General features: G+C 36.5%; 5 protein-coding genes, 1 long non-coding RNA gene and 1 pseudogene across 7 annotated transcripts; 4 read left to right on the top strand and 3 right to left on the bottom strand.

Moving 5' to 3' along the window:
* The first annotated feature begins 458 nt into the window (after nucleotides 1-458).
* On the top strand, nucleotides 459-1,597 carry LOC124936571 (chorismate mutase 1, chloroplastic-like). The gene is made up of 5 exons (XM_047477079.1): nucleotides 459-489; nucleotides 596-787; nucleotides 891-1,000; nucleotides 1,074-1,170; nucleotides 1,256-1,597. The coding sequence occupies exons 2-5, from the start codon at nucleotides 631-633 to the stop codon at nucleotides 1,297-1,299; spliced, it is 408 nt and encodes a 135-aa protein (XP_047333035.1). The 5' UTR covers nucleotides 459-489; nucleotides 596-630; the 3' UTR covers nucleotides 1,300-1,597.
* Nucleotides 1,598-1,807: 210 nt separating this feature from the next.
* LOC124937048 lies at nucleotides 1,808-3,301 on the bottom strand. Its single transcript, XR_007099214.1, has 3 exons — nucleotides 3,111-3,301; nucleotides 2,425-2,608; nucleotides 1,808-2,343 (listed from the first exon to the last, which is right to left on the bottom strand). It is a non-coding gene; the product is annotated as an uncharacterized LOC124937048 (long non-coding RNA).
* Nucleotides 3,302-3,664: 363 nt separating this feature from the next.
* Nucleotides 3,665-5,180, top strand: LOC124936823 (cell division cycle-associated protein 7-like). 2 transcript variants are annotated; one of them, XM_047477346.1, is made up of 5 exons: nucleotides 3,665-4,296; nucleotides 4,390-4,467; nucleotides 4,535-4,625; nucleotides 4,725-4,764; nucleotides 4,856-4,950. In XM_047477346.1, exons 1-4 carry the CDS (start codon nucleotides 3,840-3,842, stop codon nucleotides 4,750-4,752), a joined length of 654 nt encoding a protein of 217 aa, XP_047333302.1. In that variant the 5' UTR covers nucleotides 3,665-3,839; the 3' UTR covers nucleotides 4,753-4,764; nucleotides 4,856-4,950. The 2 variants fall into 2 exon arrangements, with proteins under 2 accessions (XP_047333302.1, XP_047333301.1); XM_047477345.1 differs by having other exon boundaries at nucleotides 3,670-4,296; nucleotides 4,709-4,764; nucleotides 4,856-5,180.
* Nucleotides 5,181-5,856: 676 nt separating this feature from the next.
* Nucleotides 5,857-7,836, bottom strand: LOC124933893 (annotated as a pseudogene).
* A 2,512-nt stretch (nucleotides 7,837-10,348) lies between these two features.
* On the top strand, nucleotides 10,349-12,910 carry LOC124935599 (glutamate receptor 1.4-like). The gene is made up of 5 exons (XM_047476022.1): nucleotides 10,349-10,631; nucleotides 10,718-11,646; nucleotides 11,734-12,040; nucleotides 12,113-12,489; nucleotides 12,554-12,910. Exons 1-5 carry the CDS (start codon nucleotides 10,349-10,351, stop codon nucleotides 12,908-12,910), a joined length of 2,253 nt encoding a protein of 750 aa, XP_047331978.1.
* Nucleotides 12,911-16,117: 3,207 nt separating this feature from the next.
* LOC124935598 (L-type lectin-domain containing receptor kinase IX.1-like) lies at nucleotides 16,118-18,073 on the bottom strand. Its single transcript, XM_047476021.1, has one exon. It carries the CDS (start codon nucleotides 18,071-18,073, stop codon nucleotides 16,118-16,120), a length of 1,956 nt encoding a protein of 651 aa, XP_047331977.1.
* A 2,734-nt stretch (nucleotides 18,074-20,807) lies between these two features.
* Nucleotides 20,808-23,695, top strand: LOC124935597 (glutamate receptor 1.3-like). The gene is made up of 5 exons (XM_047476020.1): nucleotides 20,808-21,090; nucleotides 21,176-22,440; nucleotides 22,528-22,834; nucleotides 22,907-23,274; nucleotides 23,339-23,695. The coding sequence occupies exons 1-5, from the start codon at nucleotides 20,808-20,810 to the stop codon at nucleotides 23,693-23,695; spliced, it is 2,580 nt and encodes an 859-aa protein (XP_047331976.1).
* Nucleotides 23,696-23,728: the final 33 nt, after the last annotated feature.

Genomic DNA, 23,728 nt, shown 5'->3' with positions numbered 1-23,728 from the left:
TGGGCGTGGGGCGTGGGCGTGGGCGTGGGCGTGGGCGTGGGCGTGGGCGTGGGCGTGGGCGTTGGGCGTTGGGCGTTGGGCGTTGGGCGTTGGGCGTTGGGCGTTGGGCGTTGGGCGTTGGGCGTTGGGCGTTGGGCGTTGGGCGTTGGGCGTTGGGCGTTGGGCGTTGGGCGTTGGGCGTTGGGCGTTGGGCGTTGGGCGTTGGGCGTTGGGCGTTGGGCGTTGGGCGTTGGGCGTTGGGCGTTGGGCGGGGGCGTGGGGCGTGGAATTTTCCAATAGAAGAATTGAATTTCTGTTGTGAAGTTCTTACAAGTTAAGATAGCTTCTTGTGTATTATCATTTCTCACAATCCTCTTGTGTTTGCTAATCTAGCTAGAAGAGTATAGGAATATTAAAAACTAAAATGGTTTCACCTGGCCGGAGGATCATGCACAAAGCTGTTTTTTTCAGTCATTTATTACTCTATATGTCATTTGCATGCAACCGATGGTAGAGAACAGCCCATATTTGGATTGAACATGATTCTTCTTCAGTTTTTGGTGAAGCCACTGTGGAGATTATAGCTAATTTTATTGTAATTCTTGTTTTCTTTAAGGGAACTCAAAGCTTTACAGTGCGCATGTTTCACAAATGGTTGTCCTTAACTCTAATGTGACTCATCCATTAGGATTATTGAATGATCCTAATGCTTTTCCAGTTGATGGGTTTAGCGGGTCTTTGGTTGAGTTTATGGTCAAAGAAACTGAGAAGCTTCATGCTCGTGTATCCACCTTTAAAGTATCCACAGGTAAACTAGTTCAATATTTAGTGTTCATCATTCATCTAGTTGATCTTATGCTGGTTCTTTGTCAGGTTCTTCATCTAATTGGTCGCCTGATCAATATTAACAGGAAAGTATGGGATATATATGTACTTTAAAAACCTTCTTCCCAGATTGGTTAAGGAAGGAGATGATGGTAATTGTGGATCAACAGCAGTATGTGACACAATTTGTCTTCAGGTATATCTATAAAGATATAGATATGGTATCCCCATTGATCAATTTGACGAATTCGTGTCAATTCTTCTTCCAGGCCCTTTCGAAGAGAATTCAATATGGGAAATTTGTAGCAGAGGCTAAGTTTCGAGCTTCGCCCGAGGACTATACAAGTGCAATAAAAGCACAACTAAGTGTGTGGGAGCACTTACATAAAGTTCCTGTTAGTTGTTACAATAGAGGTCAATTAATGAACTTTTGATATTGTCTTTGTTGTAGGACCGAAAATGGCTGATGGATTTACTTACATATCCAATGGTTGAAGAAGCAGTGAAGAGAATGGTGGAGATAAAATCGAAAACTCATGGTCAAGAAGTGGTGATTAATCAGGGAGATGAACTGGTTTCAGGTTCAGATCCGAATTACAGAATAAAACCAAACTTGGTTGGGGATTTGTATGGAGATTGGATCATGCCATTGACAAAGGAAGTTCAAGTTGAGTATTTGTTAAGAAGACTTGATTGACATGTAATAATAATAATAATAATATGTTATTAGATTACTTACTACTTATGTATTATAAATCAATGCCCTAATGTTTGGCCTCCCCTGTTTTAGAACAAAACAAAGTCTTATCTATTGCCGACCAATGAATGATGTCTTAATCTTATATTAATTAATTATATTTGTATGTTTATTTCAGATTTCAATATGATTTCCTTATTTATATTATTATTGATCTTTTGAGAAAAGAAAATGAAAGTGTAATAAGGAAGAGGACGCGTAATGAAACAAGTATGAACTGGATAACACTAACTGCTCTGCTGTTTGTATTCATTTCCAGATCCATCTATTAATTATATATGTTAACTAAGTTTAAGATTCAAGTTACTTGTTAATAATTAGCTAAAAATGAAACTTAGATTTAGTATCATAATTAATACAAACTAATTTCATGAGACAGAATATAATAATCCACTGAATAACAAACTAAAATAAGCATACAAAATTCCAACAAATTTGCTAAGCTGAAACTTTGTCTAACCGATTGTAGGTTCACAACTTTGTCTAACCGATTGTAGGTTCACTTGGGTGGTTTGCTCCAAGTTTGTTTCTGTTCCTCAAGACTTCCAACAACTGCCGATTGTTGTCTGTCGGCTAGCCGAGCCACAAAATGATCATAGCATGCAATTGAATCCACATTTTCCAAAATTCTAACCATTTTTTTCATATTAGCATCAGTAATAATTGTCTGCCCATCTTCAGATTCTAATCCCATTGCCATTACTACAACAGACTTCTCTATAAATTTGAGACCGGTCGCCAGCCATTACTACTGCACCTAATATTTCACCTAAAAACATGCCCTGCAGAATAACATAAACAAATGCCAATTATTTATTGTATACAAACTAGTGTAACCAACCAATGAATGGATGTCAACTTACCACATGTTGATATCTGTGTTTCTTTTGTTGCAGCTTGTATAGACGAGACAGTAATCGTTTAGCTAGAAAAGCTTCGGGCGTCTTCATAAAGGGTGTACTAATCCATTAGGGATAGCTTGAGTGTACTTGCAATCACCAACAGCCGAGAAAATAGAGTCAGATTGGTTCATTGGAAGTACATCTCCTACACCAACAGGAATGTCATCGCGACTCTTTATGTGTAGTAAATCATAGATGACATCTATGGTTGCTGCATTTGCCCAGCCAGTAGCAGACAAAGTATAGCCTGGGAACATGATCCACGCTCAAGCTCAAGCCCACGCCCACGCCCCACGCCCCACGCCCAAGCCCAACGCCCAAGCCCCAGCCCACGCCCAAGCCCCACGCCCACGCCCACGCCCACGCCCACGCCCCACGCCCCACGCCCCACGCCCCACGCCGCCCCACGCCCAAGCCCCACGCCCAAGCCCCACGCCCCACGCCCAAGCCCCACGCCCAAGCCCCCCGCTCAAGCCCAAGCCCCACGCCCCACGCCCCACGCCCACGCCCAAGCCCAAACCCTAAACTAACTAAGCATTTCCGAAATGAAGCAATCCCTAAACTAAACTTCAGTAATCTAGGCATATTGCAGCAATCATTAATCCCTAAACTAAACTAAATGATTAGAACGAGAAAGGAGAACTAACCTCAGGTCTCTGAAGGATTCAAACGAGAACGAGAAACGAAAAACGTCCGGCTGGTGCTTGGAGATTGTCCGGCTGTGGCTTGGCGATCGTCGGGATGCTCGGCAGGAAGAAAGGGACCGGAAGAATGGTCGGGATGCTCGGGGAAAGCCAACGGTCGCCGCGGCTTCAGGGGAAGAGGAAAACGGGAAGAAAGAAAGGAAATGGGGGAAAATGAAGGAAAAGAAAAGAAAAGAAAAGAAAGAAAGAAAAAGAAAGAAAAAAAAAAAAAAAAAATTAAAAAATGAAAAGGTTATCAGGGGTATAATTGGAAAAAATTATAAAAAAAGGTTAAAAAACAAAACCAAATTTAGTGAGGTTAAAAAACAAAATAGTTAGGTTTTTAGGGTCATATTATCAAATTTCCCTTCTGATATTCTTTCCTTCCAAAACCAAAAAATAAAACTTTTAAAATTCTTACCGTTGTAGGTTACTGGTCTTTAACATTCAAAAACAGAGCAGACTAGCCGTTAAAGAACTTAGCAAAGAAAGAAAGAAGAAATAGCGCCATTTTTTTTTTCTGTAACCACCGCCGGAGATCAAGAACAATGGTCAGTTATGAAGACATCAGAAATGCTCGAATTCTCGAGAATAAGGTCCATTTCTATCTCTTTATTCTCTTCTTTATAATCTCTCTTATTCGATTTTAATCGGAACTAATTGTGCCTATGGCATGATGAAGAACAGGCTAGAATGTCTTCTTTAGGATTGCAAAAGAAAATAGAAAATCTCCGATCCATTACTTCAACATCTCCTAAAACCCAAAAGACTCCGATCCCGAGAAATCCTAAATCCATCTATCTCACTCCTACTCGCCGATCCCCCCGGTTGAATCAATCGTTTTCAAAATCAGAACCCATTCTCAGCCGTAGATCTAGTAGATTAAGAGGCAAAACAGGGGAAAGTTCAATCGAAAGCTCACAGTTAAAGAAGAAGAAAGAAGAGAAACAAAGAGGAAAACCTAAAGAAGAAGGAGAGGTGAAACCAGTGCTTTCGCCGGAGCAGTCAGCCAGGAGATGTGTGAGGAAAGGAAGGGGAGTTGTTTATTCTATGTTTGGGATTTGCTGTCATTTCTGTAGGCAAAAGACATTATGCAGTGAAGATGATTGCAAGAGATGTGGTGAGCTTGATTTTGAGCAACCATGTATAGGTGAGTGAATCAATCAATAATCAGAAAGAAGGAAAGAAAGAGAGATTCCTTTTTTGTTTCTTGTTTTCTAAAAGTTTTTTGATGAACTTTTAGGGAAGACAGAATGTTCATTGTGTCATTCTAGTTATGGGATTCTTTGCAGAGGGTGTCTTAAGGTTAGATATGGAGAAGGTAAGAAGTTTTGAACTTTGGGAAATGATAAAAAGATAGAACATTTAATGGTGGGTGTTGGTTGCAGAGTTGGAAGAAGTTAAAAAAGAAGAGAAGAAATGGATGTGTCCACATTGTATTGAAGATCAAGGGATAAACCCATTCTGGATATGTAACAGGTAACAAACAACATATTATATGAATTTAGGGTTTCCAAACCCAGAAAGTGCTTCTCATTCTTTCTTGTTTAAACAAATAACAGTTCAATTTGCTTGAAGAAAAGAAAGATGGATCCAACAGGTTTAGCCATATACAAAGGTATGTCCACATAGTATCAGAGTCAGTTTCTTGTCAATTACATAGATTTTGTTTCTGATGATGATGATTCTTGTCTTTTTTTCTTGATTAGTTCGTGAGATGGGATACAAATCGGTGGCGCATTTCCTGATGGATGAACTTCAAAGGAAAAAGAATAGGAGCTGATCGATCTTAGAAACTCTAGCTAGTTATTACCATTTTGTTATTATTAGAACCTTGAACCTGTTTAGTACTTTTTGCCTCAATTTCTCTATCTATTTTCAATCTATGATTAGCATTTTAAAGGTTCAAGATTGGATTGGAAAGTATTAACAAATGTTCCTACGTGTAATAGTTAGGAGAATTTTGAGTATTATACTTTCCAATATTATAGGAAAGAATTCCCAAATCACAATTGTAACTAAGATTTTCCACTGAAATTCCTAAATATTTCCTAGCCAAAAATTAGTGACAAACATAGTAGTGATAGTGATAATTGCTTTATGAGTTTTCAATACTTATTTAGACTCGTTTAAAATGAGCCGGTGGTCCGACTCCGAGTTATAGACTGTCATAGACACGGTAGAAAAAATGTCCATATTTTTTTTTGTTTATCTAGGTTTAGTTTTAAAAAATTAATAAATTTTTTTTTTTTTTTTGAGATTTAAACTCATAACCAAATAAATTTTTTAAATTTTTATATTAAATCACTAAATTACAATATCTTATATTTAAAATTCCAAAATCAATTTCCTAGCCAAGAATTAGTGACAAACATAGTGATGATATCTACAAGTTTAATTCATGTCATTATTGACCTTTAGTGACAATTGTTTTTTGAGTTTTCAATACTTATTTAGACTCGTTTAAAATGAGCAGGCCCTGAGTTATGGACTGTCGTAGGTACCGTAGAAAAAATGTTCATATTTTTTTTGTTACCTAGGTTTAGTTTTAAAAAATTGATAAAAAAAAATTGATTTTTTTTGGTGAGATTTAAACTCATAATTAAATAATTTTTTTATATTAAATCACTAAATTACAATATCTTATATTTAAAATTACAATAAATTTAACAAAATATCTAAAAAGTCACAATAGTTTTCATCATTACAACAAGCATATAACAAAACACCAATTAATTCATTAACGCCCAACTTGCATACTTGAATAGCTTGTCAAAGAGTCGTGAGAAGTTACTATTGATGTACTAGAATCTGTTGGTGGGTAGTACGTCGGAATTGGCATCTTTGACGGAAGATTAGGCAAAGACGACTCAAAATGAAGAACACGCATTGCTTGTTTAATGGGTGGCCTCAAGTTAGGATCTGGATGAGCACACCACAAGCCAACAATCACTAAACATTCAACTTCTTTACCATTTAGTTCTCGATTCAATCTTTCATCTACAGCGTAAAGAACTTTTCCTTTTCCATACAAGTCCCACACCCATTCCACTAACCCCATTTGGATTTCGGCAAGCTTGGCACCCCTACACCCTCCCCGTGACAATTTCTAAGATTACCACTCCAAAACTATAAACATCAGATTCTTTGCTCGCCCTACCTGTCCTTAGGCATTCAGGTGCCATATAACCTAGTGTTCCGGCTAGCCCAGTCGTATCTGGACCGTGTTCATGGTCTGCAAGCCTAGCCAATCCAAAGTCTCCAAGTTTGACGTTGAAGTTCGAATCTAACATTATATTGCTTGATTTTATGTCCCTATGTATCACACATTGCTCCCACTCTTCGTGAAGGTAGAGTAAGGCAGATGCAAGACCAAGAGCTATCTTATGCCTCGTGGCCCAATTGAGCACGGGTTTCTTACCGAAAAGGTGAACATCAAGGCTGCCATTTGGCATGAATTCGTATACGACCAAGGATTCACCGCGATGATCGTGGCACCAACCTATGAGTTGTACCAAATTTCGATGCCTTAGTTGACTAATGACCTTTACCTCAGTCTCATACTCTTTCTTCCCTTGCTTGGACCCTTTTGAAATCCTCTTTACGGCTATCAGCAAGTCCAGAGAAGTTAAATAGCCCTTGTAAACACTCCCGAAACCTCCTTCGCCGAGTTTGTGAGCTTCTAAGAAGTTGTCCGTAGCCAATGCAAGATCGGCATAGGAGAATGGTTGTGGCCCGAACCCTCGTTCAAGACCAATATCATGATTCATCCAAGGTATCAAATTGTCTTTGATGTTTTTAGACTTGCATGTTGCTTTCAGTGTAATTGCAAGTATGGCTAAGAAGATAAGACCTATTGATAAAGATAGACCTAAGATCAATTTGATATGACTTCTTCTTCTTCTTGTTCCACTTTGTTCCTTGATATCCAAGCTTGAACTAAACTTCCATGATTGAATCAAATGATTCTCAAGAAGCAAACTTGTGGTAGCCGTAAATCCAACCATGACCCATTGTGGCAAAACGGTTTTCAAGTCTACCTTGTGAGTTTGAGTTGAATTGGATTCGGTCTTGTTAGCCCAATTAACAATTAAATCGGTAGTTGAAGAATTGTAAGCTATCCAAACATCGATAACATTTCCACTATACACACTTGCATTCCATGGGGACGTCGGAATAAGCGAACTCAGCGAGTTCACATCAATACCTACGTGTTGGTATTGATCATTGTCAAATGTATTAGTGTTGACGGCTGTCTCAAATTCAACCGCAATAAATTGATTTTTGGAAGTGTCCATAGAAGTTGTGGTGTTGAGAAGGCCGAAGTATTCTCCTGCTGAGTTGGAAGGAATGAGGGAACCAAATGGAGCCATAAAGAAGGCTAGACCGTTTCCATGAACAGGGCGGTTTCCCGTGTCAATGATAAAGGAGAAATGAGTTGTGAAATCGGCGACTTGACCGGTTTTTGGATCCCAAATTGGCACCTTTTTGGAATAGGAAGCCCATCCCACTCGGAAAACTGAATTCGGGAGAGTCAATTGAATGGCACCTTGGCCATTAGGAGTCGCGTCTCCTTGGTAGGCTATGTCGGTTAGCTCCGCGTCGAAGCGAGAGAACTCGAACTTAAGGGAGGATATTAAGGGAATATTAATTAGGGATAGGATTAGAAAAGAACTCATCATGAACAAGACAAGATCAACAGATAATTTGCTAATAATCCACACCATGGCTAGCTAGCTTTCACTCCTTCCTTCTATTCATATATATTATATATAGAGAATTCATATGGTTATATATTAATTTATATGAGAGATAGGGATTGTAATTAATTAATATTGCACGTTATATTATTATAATTAATCTGCATGCATGCATCAGAGACTTGGTCATAAGTACATACTATAAATATATCTTAAAAAAAACATGAAAATGATAGAATGAAATATCATAAAATCAAACACCACAAGAAAAAAAATTCTAAAAAACTATTTTTTTATTTGATTACATTTGATTATTGAAGTGTAATAAATGGGAATAGGTGTAATATAGTTTTAGCGTGTCTAAAGGTGTTATGCATTTATAAAATAGATTTAAAAAAAAAACTTATAGAATTTATAGAGTTGCCTACTGAGGAAGGGGATGAAGATAAATTAATTAATGTGTTAAGTTGGGTTGGATTGTTAACTAAAGTGACAGAAAATAAATTAAATTAAATATAGACCTCTTGTATAAATAAATATTAAATAATAAATAGAAAAGACGTGTGATCTAATATAATAGTTAATGGTTAATTAATAATTAAATGGATCATTTGTCATGATTCTCAATTAACCAAAGTCAAGTGAAATTGAAATAATTGTAGATTTGTTATGGTCCTCTTTTATTTTATTAATTTTTTTTTTTGTATGGATGAGGAAAAATAAATTAATAAATGGATCATAATAATTCATTTTATTTGAATAGGTTTGATAAGCTTAACCGTTTTAGATTATCATTTTTATTTGTCTAAATTATTCAATTTATTGATGAAACACTCATGTTTGTTTAATTTTATTTATACATAATGATTTTATGTAGCTTATTCGTAAAAATTATTGTAGCAAAGCATTGAGTATTTTTTTATTTCTTAATCTATGTCTAGTTAAGTTTTTTTTTTTTTTTTTTTTTTTATTTTTTTTTTTATATCAAAAGAACATATATTCATAACTAAGAAAGTGTTTCCACATATACCATGAACAAACACTTGAAATTCCATGAGTTTATTTTGACTAGCTTTAATTTGCTCTCTTTCTTTTAAGCAAATAACAGTTCACTTTGCTTTGAAGAAAAGAAAGATCAATTCAACCGGTTCGTGAGATGGGATACAAACCGGTTGCATGCACATTTCGTAATGGATATGTTTCAACGATATATAAACTTCATCGATGAAGGAAAAAGGAGTATCAATCATCAAACTCTAGCTATTACTATTTCTTATTAGAAACATGAACCAATTGAGTAATTTTGCCTCAATTGTCTATATATTTCAATCTATGGTTAAGCATATTCCTTTTTAAAATCACCTATATAAAAGCTAGAGGTTCAATTTGTATTAGGAAATACTTCAAGGTTTGTATAATCACCTATATAAAAGTAACTTGAGTATTATACTTTCCACAATAATAGGAAGAAATTCCCAAATCCAATTGTAACAGAGATTTACCAATCTAATAAAAAACCCTATTCTTTGACTCCACTAGATCTTGATAAAAGTAAATATTGGTGCATATTAGACCAAACATAAATATCACCACTTTCAAGACAATGAATCTGGATTATTACAGCAAGAGTGTATGACAATGGACTATAGCATGAAACAAACAAAAATGAAAGGGTATGAGTTGATAAGAGTAAGTCACATTTTCAATAGTTGGTATAATGCATGTAAACCAACATAAATATCACTTTCCTATATTTACCAGATGACAATAAAAATGAAATCTAGAAAATAGGACTGACTGGTTCAAAGTTCCAAATGTCGAATCCACATTTTAGTCTATAGTTAGGAGTTAAGACTGACTGGTTCAAAGTTCCAAATGTTGAATCCACATTTTTGTCTATAGTCAAAAAAAGAAAAGTATGAACAGCATTTTTTTCATACCTAGACTAATTGAGAAACTAAAGTCTCCATCTGATTTAGCTCAAGTCAACTCCAGATAGCAAATACTGAAAAATCTTTGCCAGAGGCAGGCTGGGTTACCATATCATTTATCAAGCAACTCTGACTTCTCATCACCCTCATTTCTCAGCAAATTACTTAAAATTCAAGGTGTAAAGAACTAGATGAAGAAGATGATTATTGGATGTAAAGTTTTAGGATTATTAGTTATGACCTAACTAGTGAAGAAGTCTTTAAGTTAATTATATCAGTTAATATTAATTAGTCCTAGAAGTTGTTAGGGATTGTTAGTTGTTTTAATGTGGTACCCTATAGTTATAAATATGGTGACCCTATAGTATGAATAACAATTGAGTTTACAATCTCTTTCTCGGGAGGTTTTCCATGCTTCTCATCTAAAGGCTTAGGCCATTCATTTTTCATCTTCTTCAATCTACTATTATCTATTACAAATTCCTAACCCTCAACCTAAGAATCGTAATATTTTTATTTATTTTGAAGAACAACATTGGACTAAAGTTTATTCATCCATCTGATACAAACGATGATCAAGAAGTTTCCAGGCCACCTGTTTTGTACATTCTTGTTGTTGTTGAGCTTTGTACCTCGGTTATATACCCAACCTGATGCAGCAAATAACACCAGAAGAAAATATGTTAGTGTTGGTGTGACTCTTGACATGGGGTCATGGTTAGCTAATGTTGTGCTAACTTTCATTAATATGTCAGTTTCTGATTTCTACGCTGTCAATGGGAATAAATATGAGACGAGGATACTTCTCCATCTAAGGGACTCTAAGGGTGACCATCTCAATGCTCTCTCTGCTGGTGAGCTTTCCTAATTCCATTCTAAACAATGCATTTTCAGCAACATTTTCCATTTAACAATTCTTGCAACCCCATTAATAATACAGCTCATGATCTTCTAGAGAACTGCAAGGTGGAAGCCATTGTTTCCATTCCAGAATCTTTAAGTCAAGCTGAATTCCTTGCCAATCTATGTGACAGATATAAAGTTCCTTTGATGTCAATTGCCACAACTCCATCTTCATCCTTTTTAAATCCTCACTATATTCAGATTGCTACAGAACGGAAAACTATGGCTGAAGGCATTGCTGCAATAATGACCTTCTTTGAATGGAAAAAAGTTGCTTTCATTTCAGAAGACTCCAACAGTGGGAGAGAAATGCTCTCTGTTCTATTGAGTACTTTCCAGGAGACAAATATCCAGATCGCTTACACTCTCTCAATTTCTTCATCAGCAACCGACGACGTAATCAACCAAGAGCTCAACAAGCTGATGGATGTGGGAACAAAGGTGTACGTGGTTCACATATCGGCGTCACTTGCATCGCGTCTATTCCTAAATGCAAAACGGTTGAGGATGATGCGTAAAGAATATGCTTGGGTATTAACTGACGAGGTCTTAAACCTAATTGATACTCTAGATTCCAGTGTCTATGAGACACTGCAAGGAGCCATAGGTTTAAGGTCTCACATCCCATCGTCAAGCAAGCTTCAAAACTTCACAAGGAGATGGAAGAAGGAATTATGGTCTAAGTATCCTGACGTTGAATTGGTAAAGACAAATATTTTTGGTTTAAGAGCATATGATACAATCTGGGCACTTGCAGAAGCAGTTGAGAGGGATGGGGTCCGGGTTGCCAATGACGAACCACATGTCCAGAGTGACTCAAGTCCGGGTGGCTTTTGCATAGAGGTGTTCGTTGCTGCCATGAAAAGACTGGAAGATGAAATAGCTTATGATTTTTTCCCTTATGTTAATTCGAGTGGAGCAATGGCAGGAACTTACAATGATCTCATAGACAGCATTTATCGTGGGGTATGTTTTATTTCATATCTCCTTTTATTCTGCAAAAGTAAACGTTAATCCACGTCTTGGTAAATTCTTCGATTCTCGGTGGATTAGGAGTACGATGCCGCAGTGGGAGATATAACAATCACAGCCAACAGATCCTTGTACGTTGATTTCACATCAACATTCACTGACATTGGTATTGGGAGGATGGAGCATCAAATTCATACAACGAACATGTGGATTTTCTTGAAGCCCCTCCACTCGAGCCTATGGCTAACTACTGCTTGTTTCTTCATCATAACTGGACTTGTCGTTTGGGTCATTGAGCGTCCCATAAACGAGGAATTCCAGGGTTCACTATCACAGCAAATTGCCACGGCCCTGTGGTTCTCCTTATCCACACTTGTTTATGCTCACAGTAAGTAAATCAAATTGAAAGGATCGAGTAACTTTATTTTAGGGAATCTGTTTTAAGATGTTTAATCTACAGGAGAGAGGCTGATCAGCAACCTGTCAAAGTTTGTTATCGTGGTTTGGATCTTTGTGGTGCTTATACTGACTATAAGCTACAGTGCCACATTAACCTCAATGCTAACTATACAGCAGATAGAATTAGTATCAAAAGGTAAGAACTATGCAATAGGATATCAAGCTAGGTCACCTGTGACAGGGATCATATTCAACAATTTGAACGTTACAGACACAAAGGTATATAGTGAAATCAATGAATACGCAGAAGCCTTATTGAATGGAACTTTTGCTGCTATCATTGATGAAATTCCATACATTAAGTTCTTCCTTGCTAAGTATCCATCTGGTAACTATGTCATGGTGTCTTCCAAACCTCGCACCAGTGGCTTTGGCTTTGTAAGTATATCGTTTCCTTTTTTCTTTTATGTGTTCCCTTCTCATCACAATTGGTCTTCGACAGGTCTTTCCAAAAGGTTCACCATTGGTTTCTCAGTTATCAAGTGCAATAGCCCAACTAAGAGAAGAAGGAAAGCTTTCAAGGATTGAGCATAACTGGCTCAACCCGCATTCCTCTTTTGCAATATTGAAGCGAGAAGATAATTCAACTACAAGCACCCCAGCCTCATTAAAGCTTCAGAGCTTTAAAGGCTTGTTTCTTATCACTGGAATTTCCTCTACGTCATCCTTTGTCATATTCTTGGTCAAATCACTATGCCAAGAATGGCGTGATAAATTTAGGGAAATCAAAATGAGAATTCTTAGGATATTTGGCGAGTGGTTTGTATTGCTTAAGGATAGGTCCATCCTCAATGTGTAGGTTTTTGCATATGCCAATCAAATCAAATTAGTCAGCATGAACTTCTTGTATAATTTGATTATTATAGTATTTTAATATGTTAGGCTCCCTGAGTTAATTTTCTAGTATTATTACAAATAGATAAACAACTGTAAACATTAGCATTTGTATTAGTTTAATCGATTTTCAAGAGGGCCTACAACCAATCTTTTTGTTGTGATAAGATAGGCCACTTTCACTCAAAGAACTCATTTAAATAGTTCTTATTTATTTTTTCATTATCAATTCTAAACTTAATATAGAAAATGAATAAATAGTAACATATATAGAAAAAAATCATTTTCAAATAATCTTTCACATTTTTTTAAATAACCAATATCAAAAATCGTTTATTAGTAGTATGAACAACCAAACACATCTATAAAGCCTTTATAAAAAATAGTTTAAGTGACAAATATTTTACGAAATCCTAACTAAGAACGCTTTAATTTGAATGAGGAATAATCTGTCTTACAAAAACATGTTTCCTTTTGAGTAGATTAATCAAGATCCACAGTAATATGAGGAAGAAGAAGCAGAAACAATTGCAAGACATGATAAAAAGCTTCAAATGAAAATAATTTGAAATCATATATAAGCTCTTTAGATCTTTCCACTGAAACAAAAGTTAAAAGCAGCAGCAGAGATAGAGATACTCATGCATAACTTATGATTATGTGTTAAATTATAGCAATACTCATAAACACACAATCATAAGTTAGAAGTGCCTATTTTGAAGTACACCCACACTTTCCCATTTGAACCTTCATGTCTAGATAACACACAAAAACTTGATCCATTAAGCTAGAAGCAAGCAAATCTAGTTTTAGGATGGATAATAATTGATGATAAATGTATGCGGGTCTTGTGTTTTAGGTAGTCGACGTCGTTTGTGTTGTAAGGAGGTGGAGATGACCCCTCATCTTCTTTTACATTGTAAGGTTGTAAGGTGTAGCTGGTATTTGGAGTTTTCTTTGGAGCATTATTGGTATTCACTGGCTTATGCTTATGCCAGGAACCATTGGTCCGTGTTAGGGAAATGTGGATTGAGACAACTAGATTTACGGTCTAAAACAATGGGACTATATCCTTATTATTTCCTGGTGAATAATTTGATTAAAGAGAAATCATAGAACCTTCCACAATCTCAAACAGTAGTTTGATCCTCTATGATGCTATCATCTTGACATTATATGAGGTTCGATTCGGAAAGTCGACAGATTCGGTCGGAGAGCTCATTTCTCTTTTAAAAGATCTCCGCACACATTAATTTTTTAATATTTGTTTAATATTCTCTATACAAATATTATGTTTTTGTCGTTGTGCTTAAACGACTATCAATTTCATAATATCATTGCATCGATCCTTTTCAAAAAAAAAAATCAACCTATCAATAATGAATTATAAACATTAAAACAGAACACCATGGATTTAAGTACTCTACCAGAAGGGAAACAAACTATAGGTTGTAAATGGGTGTGCAAGACAAAAAAAAGAATTGATGGATTGAAAAATAGATTAGTAGATGTGATCTAGCTAAAAATTGGCCTTTACATCAATTTAATAATGTAAATAATGCTTTCTTACTTGAAAGAAGTATCTCCAACTCAGGAATGTAAATTAAATAAGAGTACTTATGGTTCCAAGCATGCATCTGGTGACTCAATGGAGAATTGAGTTTTCTAAGTGCTAGCTACTTGGATTTACTAAACTACCAAAAATGATAATTGCATGTTTGTCAAGAAAAATAACGATTTATGTAGACAACATTCTAATAGCAAGAAATGACCAAAATGAATTAAAAACAAAGAAAGCAAGAATGCAAAGTTCACCAATAAGGATCTTGGTGAAAGAAAATATATCCTTCGACTTTCTGAAAATGAAAAGACAGAAGAATTTATGGTAATCAAAATCCTAATGGGAGCAAAACCAGCCAATATACGAATGACAAAATGATTAAAATTGCAAGACATTAAGAAAGACAAAATATGTGATCTAGATAAGTATAGAGCTTTATTGGTAGTCTAATATATCTTAATTTCACAAAACCAGACATAGCATTTTGTGAACAATAACTTAGTCAATACACGCATGACCCATCTATTGTAAAATGATGCATTGTAGAATGTTGGATATCTAAAGTGTTCACCTTCACTTTGTTTCCGATGTTGATTGGGCAACATACTCAAATAGAAGACATTATTTATCCTGATACTGTATGAAGTTAGTTACTGAAGGTAGGAAAACATATACTTTAGTTTGAAAATATTAGTGGCAAATTTTTTTTATCTATATGACTTTCACAATACATAAAATAATAATACATACCTCGATTCATAGCTTTGCGAATCTTTATGCTAATTGTTTCTCTCTACCATTTCCTTAATCAGTAGCCTCTTATTGATCTTCCTTAATGGAGATGAGAGAATTCATTATCGTAGAGAGAGGGCCACCATTCCTTAATTAAATACATAAACAAAAACCGCCGGACTTTAATTTAAAAGCTTATAACATAAATGGTTCAAACCATATAAATGAATTATCTTATTATATTTTAACTTAAATGAATCTTAACTTACACGGAAACCATATCTTGTTAGACAATGAAACAAGTCACAGTACCAAGATCCTCATCTGAAGCATAATATTGAAATTTGGCGACAACAATTTTTTAGATGCAATGGATATTGTACCTGATGAAAAACATGGGATTAAATTAAAATACAAAATAATTTAAGGGTTAATTCTTAGCATAGTGATTTATTTGAACTAAAAACGGAAGATAAATTAAAGTCATCTTTCAATAACTAAAATAGTAAAACAAGAGGTAGATATCCCCAGTCTATTTGAGAGGTCCTGAGTTCGAGCCCGTTAGGCGACAAGTTCTGCGCCTGGTTAAATGGTTAAATGTGTTTGCAGGCTATGTGCTTAACCCTTTTGTGGCCACATTTAACGTTTTGAGTTTAAGCGGGTGGTCATGATTGTGAGTGTCATGCTAGATCTCCTTTTAACATTATCGATATAGAGTAATAACAACAATCGTATCTAAAGTCCTTGCAAGCTCTCAGAGAATTCCAAATATTTATAAATTATAAAATTTAGCAAGCTATTGTGAAAGCCAACAAAAGAAACAAGAAAAGCTGAAAACACACACACAATGTAATAGATATGAACATTTAATGGTTTCATTCAGCGCCCAACTTGCATGCTTGAAGAGGTAATCAAAGGCTCATGAGAAGTAACCAAAGGTTTGCTCAATTCTGTTTGCGGGTAGTAGATCGAAGTCGGCATCTTTGGAGGAAGCTTAGGCAACGACAAATCAAAATGAAGAACATGTGTTGCTTGTTTTATGGTTGGCCTCAACGTATGATCAGGGTGAGCGCACCACAAGCCAACAATCACTAAACATTCAACTTCATTACCATTAAATTCTTGATTCATTCTTTTATCTATAGTGTCGAGAATTTTTCCTTTTCCATACAAGTCCCAAACCCATTCCACCAACCCCATTTGGGATTCTGCAAGCTTTGCGTCCCTGCACCGCCTCCCCGTGACAATTTCTAAGATCACCACTCCGAAACTATAAACATCGGATTCTTTGCTCGCCCTGCCTGTCCTTAGGTATTCAGGTGCCATGTAACCTAGTGTTCCGGCTAGCCCTGTTGTTTCTGGGCCATGGTCGTGATCTGTAAGCCTCGCCAATCCAAAGTCTCCAAGTTTGACGTTGAAGTTCGAATCTAACATTATGTTGCTTGATTTTATGTCCCTATGAACAACACATTGCTCCCACTCTTCATGAAGGTACAGTAGCGCAGACGCGAGACCAAGAGCTATCTTATGCCTCGTGTCCCAATTAAACACAACTTTCTTTCCAAAAAGGTGCACATCGAGACTGCCGTTTGGCATGAACTCATAAACAAGCAGGAATTGACCCTGATGATCGTGGCACCAACCAATGAGTTGTACCAAATTTCGATGCCTTAATTGGCTAATGACCTTTACCTCAGTCACATACTCTTTCTTCCCTTGCTTGGACGCTTTTGAAATCTTCTTTACGGCTATTAGCAAGTCCAGAGAAATCAGGTAGCCCTTGTAAACACTCCCGAAACCTCCTTCACCGAGCTTGCGTTCTTCTGAGAAATTGTTCGTGGCCAATGCAAGATCACCGTAAGAGAATGGGTGTGGCCCTAACCCTCTTTCGAGATCATCATTCATAGATGTGATCAAATTGGCTTCGACATCTTTAGACTTGCATATTGTTTTTTTCAGTGTAATTGCAAGTATTATCCCAATCACAAGAGGACCTATGGATAATGATAGACCTAAGATCAATTTGATATGCCTTCGTGTTCCACTTTGTTCTTTGATATCCAAGCTTGAACTGAACTCCCATGATTGAATAATGTGCTTCTGTCTAAATGAACCAGTGGAAGCTGTAACTCCGACCATTACCCATTGTGGCAAAACTTTCTTCAAGTCCACCTTGTGAGAGATAGTTGAATTGGGATTAGTTTTGTTAGCCCAGTTAACAGTTAAATCTGTAGTTGAAGAATTGTATGTGATCCAAACATCTATCACATTTCCAGTATACATACTTGCATTCCAAGGCAAGGTAGTAACCGATTGCAATGTGTTCACATCAATACCGACATGCTCGTGTTGAGGATCAAAAGCATCGCTGGAGGTTGTGTCAAATTCAACTGCAACAATTTGATTTCTAGATGTATCCTTAATCGTCGTGGTGTTAAGAAGGCCAAGGTAATTTCCTGCTGAATTAGCAGGAATCTGGGAACCAAAGGGAGCAAGAAAGAATGCAAGACCATCTCCGTAAGAATCAGCGCCAAGTGTGTCTATGACGAAGGAGAAATGGGTAGTGAAATCGGAGGTTTGACCGGTTTTTGGATCCCATATTGGCACCTTGTGGGCATACGAGGCCCATCCCACTCTATAAAAATTATCCACAGTAATCAATTCAATGGCTCCTTGCAAAGGAGTCGCATCTCCTTGGTATGATATGTCAGATAGGTCGGAGTCAAAACGAGAGAACTCAAACTGAAGAGAGGATATTAAGGGAATTAAGGAAAGAACACAAGACGCACCAGTAATATTAGCCATGAAGAAGACAACATAATTGTTAATCTGCATGGCTAGCTCTTCCTCCCTCTAATTGGGGTGGCTGTTGGAACAGACATTCAATAAATTATATATATGTATATTTAAGTGGGGGCACACTTTTATAGTAAAAAATCCATTTTCGTGAAGAAAATTGACCACATCCTTCAGTTGAAAATTCAAAGAGACGTGTGTTTTGAGCTAGGGAGGTTGTGACCATGAAGTTCCAAATTATCTACTAGCTAGTCTTAATATCTAACTATATATTAATAATAAAGAGGACTTTAGCAACAAATAATTAAAATTTATTCTCTTAATCATTACTTTATAGTATGTCTTTTTCATATATCATTTTCCAGATCATTAAACAACATTAGTTCAAATTCAAAGTTCAAATGTGGAACCCGCAATAAAATATAGTATATAGACATTTAAATTTGTCACCTCAAGTTTGAGAGCTACACTCTAATTTATTGGAAACATTAACGTATCAAATCAAATACTTGTAAATTTTATAATAATTACAAATTCAACTAGCCTGATAGATTAGTTATTCAATGAACAATGTTTAGATCACATATTCCACAATAAAATTTGTGTCAGCAGTGTCCTTGAGTACCCCAAATAAAAAAAAACAAAAAAAAAACATTTATTTATACACTATAACATAACACTAGATATCAATATCTATATAGTTTTGACTACAAAAATACTTGTAATGTTTGGATTATATGTTTGGATTATATGATTGGATTATATGACGTTTTTAAGAATGATTCAGCATTATGACCAAGACCTAAAGACTAGAGAGCCCCCACCCTAGAAAGAACCTATACCTGGTTGGATCTCCACTAAAAAATATATATTTGTGTAAAAGAAGACGGTCAGAAAGAAGCTGCATATCCTAGCAGGAGCTAATTTCCCACTTCATTATTTTATAAAATATTCCCAATCAGGGTAGTGGAGATGAAGATGGAGGTGCCTTGATAGAAGAAATGAAACATGAGAAGAGGTGGATAATAAAATGAATGTTTGAAACATCAAATTAGAACTTACTCATGCTGGCTACCCTTCCCTTTAATCCATCTTTCATGTTAATGCTCTTTTGAACAACTCGTCTCTTTATAATATGAACATCAGTTTTTTCCCATGACATTCTTTTAAACTCTTCATAACAAGATTAACAGAGAACTAAAGTTTCCCTCTAATTTAACTTTAAGTTAACTCCAGATAGCAAATACTGAAAAAACTCTTCCAGGCTGGACTACCATATCATTATCAAGCATGTTTTACACATCTTCTTATCATCTTCCCCTCTCAGCAAACTGCTTAAAATTCAAGGTATAGAGAAGATGATTATTGGACTGAAAATTATCCCATTCATCTGATGCAGACGATGAGTAATAAGTTTCCCGGCCACCTGTTTTGGACAATGTTGTTGTTGTTGAGCTGTGTACCTCAGTTATATACCCAACCCGAGGAAGCAAATAACACCAGAAGGAAATATGTTAGTGTTGGTGTGACTCCTTGACATGGGATCATGGTTAGGTAATGTTGTATAAGTATCATTCACATGTTGGTTTCTGATTTCTACGCTCCATTTAAGGGAAAAACTCTCCATGCTCTCTCTGCTGGTGAGCTTTCCTAATTCCATTTTAAACAATGAATTTTCAACAACATTTTCTTTTAAACAATTCTTGCAAACCCATTAATAATGCAGCTCATGATCTTCTAGAGAACAGCAAGGTGGAAGCCATTGTTTCCATTCCAGAATCTTTAACTCCAGCTGAATTCCTTGCCAAACTATGTGACAAATACAAGATGATTGAAGTTTCAAACTTTTACGTTAGAATCCTTATTCTTTGGTTCCACGAGATCTTGATAAAAACAAGAAAACCTCTTGATTCAAGATGATCCGTTGCTGCTACACAACTCAGACAACCTAAGGACATTGCTCATCACCAGGATTTAGTTATTTCGGATTATTGACGAATATTAGACCAACATAAACATCACCACTTTTCAAGACAATGAATCTGGAATATTTCAGCATGACAATGGACTCTAGCATGAAATAAACAAATAAAGGGTAAGAATCATTGTTAAATCTGAGTGCCGAAGATTAAATCTGGAATAAGATGAACAAATTGTAAGCAAGATCAAGAGATAAATCCATGAATGAAGATGTTATTTTATTATAATGTTGGGAATTAATTACCCATAATTAAATATACATGGTCTTTATAAGTAAAATGAAGAATGCTCCTTACATATGAATTAGTCCCTATTATTTATATATATATTTAAATAGGAAACAAAATTTAAGTAATTGAAATAGTGTCTTATTTGAAACACTTTAAAATAGATAAAAAGTATTAGTAACTAAAACACATTAGTATATAAAATAAAGCTAAATATTTGTCTCAATAATTATTGACTCAATAGTTGGTATGATGCATGTTAGACTTAGACCAATATAAATATCACTTTCCTATATCTACCAGATGGCAATACAAAAGAAATCTAGAAAATAGGACTGACTGTTTCAAAGTTCCAAATGTTGAATCCACATTTTAATCTATAGTCTATATGCATTTAATATCTGTCAACTCAAGTTTAAGAACAAAACCTAGTATGAACCCCGTTTATACCTGTCACATTATAGTCCATATAATGAACACTTTGTGAGAGAGAGAAAGAGGGGAACCAAAATGAAACTTTGAAACTTCTAACGTAAAACTTACTAATGCTGACTACCCTTCAAACGATGAGCAAGAAATTTCCAGGCCACCTGTTTTGGACATTCTTCTTGTTGCTGAACTTTGTACCTCGGTTATATACCCAACCCGAGGCATCAAATAACACCATAAGAAAATATGTTAGTGTTGGTGTGACTCTTGACATGGGATCATGGTTAGGTAATGCTGTGCTAACTATCATTAATATGTCGGTTTCTGATTTCTACGCTCTCAACGGGCACAAATATGAGACGATGATACTTCTCCATCTAAGGGACTCTAAGGGTGACCCTCTCCGTGCTCTCTCTGCGGGTAAACTTTCCTAATTCCATTTTAAACAATGTATTTTCAGCAACATGTCTTTTTAACAATTCTTTCAAACCCATTAATAATGCAGCTCATGATCTTCTAGAAAACAGCAAGGTGGAAGCCATTGTTTCCATTCCAGAATCTTTAACTCAAGCTGAATTCCTTGCCAAACTATGTGACAGATATAAAGTTCCTTTGATGTCAATTGCCACAACTCCATCTTCATCCTTTTCAAATCCTCACTACATTCAGATTGCTACAGAGCGGAAAACTATGGCTGAAGGCATTGCTGCAATAATGACCTTCTTTGAATGGAAAAATGTTGCTTTCGTTTCAGAAGACTCCGACAGTGGGAGAGAAATGCTCTCTGTTCTATTGAGTACTTTCCAGGAGACAAATATCCAGATCGCTTACACTCTCTCAATTTCTTCATCAGCAACCGACGACGTAATCAACCAAGAGCTCAAGAAGCTGATGGATGTGGGAACAAAGGTGTACGTGGTTCACATATCAGCGTCATTTGCATCACGTCTATTCCTAAATGCAAAACGGTTGAGGATGATGAGTAAAGAATATGCTTGGGTATTAACTGACGAGGTCTTAAACCTAATAGATACTCTAGATTCCAGTGTCTATGAGACACTGCAAGGAGCCATAGGTTTAAGGTCTCACATCCCATCGTCAAACAAGATTCAAAACATCACAAGGAGATGGAAGAAAGAATTATGGTCAAAGTTTCCTGATGTTGAATTGGTAAAGACAAATATTTTTGGTTTAAGAGCATATGATACAATCTGGGCACTTGCAGAAGCAGTTGAGAGGGATGGGGTCCGGGTTGCCAATGACGAACCACATGTCCAGAGTGACTCAAGTCTTCTTGATGAGATATTGCAAACTAATCTCAGGGGGATAAGCGGACCGTTCAAACTTGTCAATGGAAGACTGAACACAAGCCAGTTTGAATTAGTTAATATGGACATCGGGGCAATCAGAAGAGTTGGCTTCTGGACAACAACAGATGGAATCGCAAGGGAACTGCATCGTCCTACCAGTGGAGAGAAAGATCTCCAGGTCATTATATGGCCAGGTGGTTCAGTAACTCCCCCAAAGGAGATAACCAACAATAGGAGGCTTATAGTTGCTGTTCCCGTTAATCATTTTGGAGAACTGATATCCGTGGTATACGATCCAAAAACCAATTCAACAACTATCGATGGCTTTTGCATAGAGGTGTTCGTTGCTGCCATGAAAAGACTTGAAGATGAGATAGCTTATGAATTTGTCCCTTATCTTGATTCGAGTGGAGCAATGACAGGAACCTACAATCATCTCATAGACAGCATTTATCTTGGGGTATATTTTATTTCATTTCTCCTTTTATTCTGCAAAAGTAAACGTTAATCCACGTCTTGGTAAATTCTTCGATTCTCGGTGGATTAGGAGTACGATGCCGCAGTGGGAGATATAACAATCACAGCCAACAGATCCTTGTACGTTGATTTCACATCAACATTCACTGACATTGGTATTGGGAGGATGGAGCATCAAATTCATACGACGAACATGTGGATTTTCTTGAAGCCCCTCCACTCGAACCTATGGCTAACTACTGCTTGTTTCTTCATCATAACTGGACTTGTCGTCTGGGTCATTGAGCGTCCCATAAACGAGGAATTCCAGGGTTCACTATCACAGCAAGTTGCCACAGCCCTGTGGTTCTCCTTATCCACAATTGTTTATGCTCACAGTAAGTAAATCAAATTGAAAGGGTCAAGTAGCTTTATCTTAGGGAATCTTATTTAAGATGTTTAAACTACAGGAGAAAGGCTGATCAGCAACCTGTCAAGGTTTGTTATCGTCATCTGGATCTTTGTGGTGCTTATACTGACTACAAGCTACAGTTCCACATTAACCTCAATGCTAACTGTCCAACAGATAGAATTAGTATCAAAAGGTAAGAGCTATGCAATAGGATATCAAGCTGGGTCAGGGATCATATTCAACAATTTGAACTTTGCAGACACAAAGGTATATAGTACACCCAATGAATACGCAGAAGCCTTATCGAATGGAACTTTGGCTGCTATCATTGATGAAATTCCATACATTAAGTTCTTCCTTGCTAAGTATCCATCTAGTAACTATGTCATGGTATCTTCGGAACCTCTCACCAGTGGCTTTGGCTTTGTAAGTATACCGTTTCCTTCTTTCTTATATGTGTTCCCTTCTCATCGCAATTGGTCTTCGACAGGTCTTTCCAAAAGGTTCGCCATTGGTTTCTCAGTTATCAAGGGCAATAGCCCAACTAAGAGAAGAAGGAGAGCTTTCAAGGATTGAGCATAATTGGCTCAACCCGCATTCCTCTTTTGCAATATTCATGCGAGAAGATAATTCAACTACAAGCACCCCAGCCTCATTAAAGCTTCAGAGCTTTAAAGGCTTGTTTCTTATCACTGGAATTTCCTCTACGTCATCCCTTGTCATATTCTTGGTCAAATCACTATGCCAAGAATGGCGTGATAAATTTAGGGAAATCAAAATGAGAATTCTTAGGAAATTTGGTGTATGGCTTGTATTGCTTAAGGATAGGTCCATCCGCAATGTGTAGGTTTTTGTTATTAACAGTTAATGTCATTGGAAT

The sequence above is a fragment of the Impatiens glandulifera genome, chromosome 4 (genome assembly GCF_907164915.1).
Source record: "Impatiens glandulifera chromosome 4, dImpGla2.1, whole genome shotgun sequence".
Lineage (NCBI taxonomy): Eukaryota > Viridiplantae > Streptophyta > Magnoliopsida > Ericales > Balsaminaceae > Impatiens > Impatiens glandulifera.
This window is presented reverse-complemented; position numbering and strand designations above follow the sequence as displayed.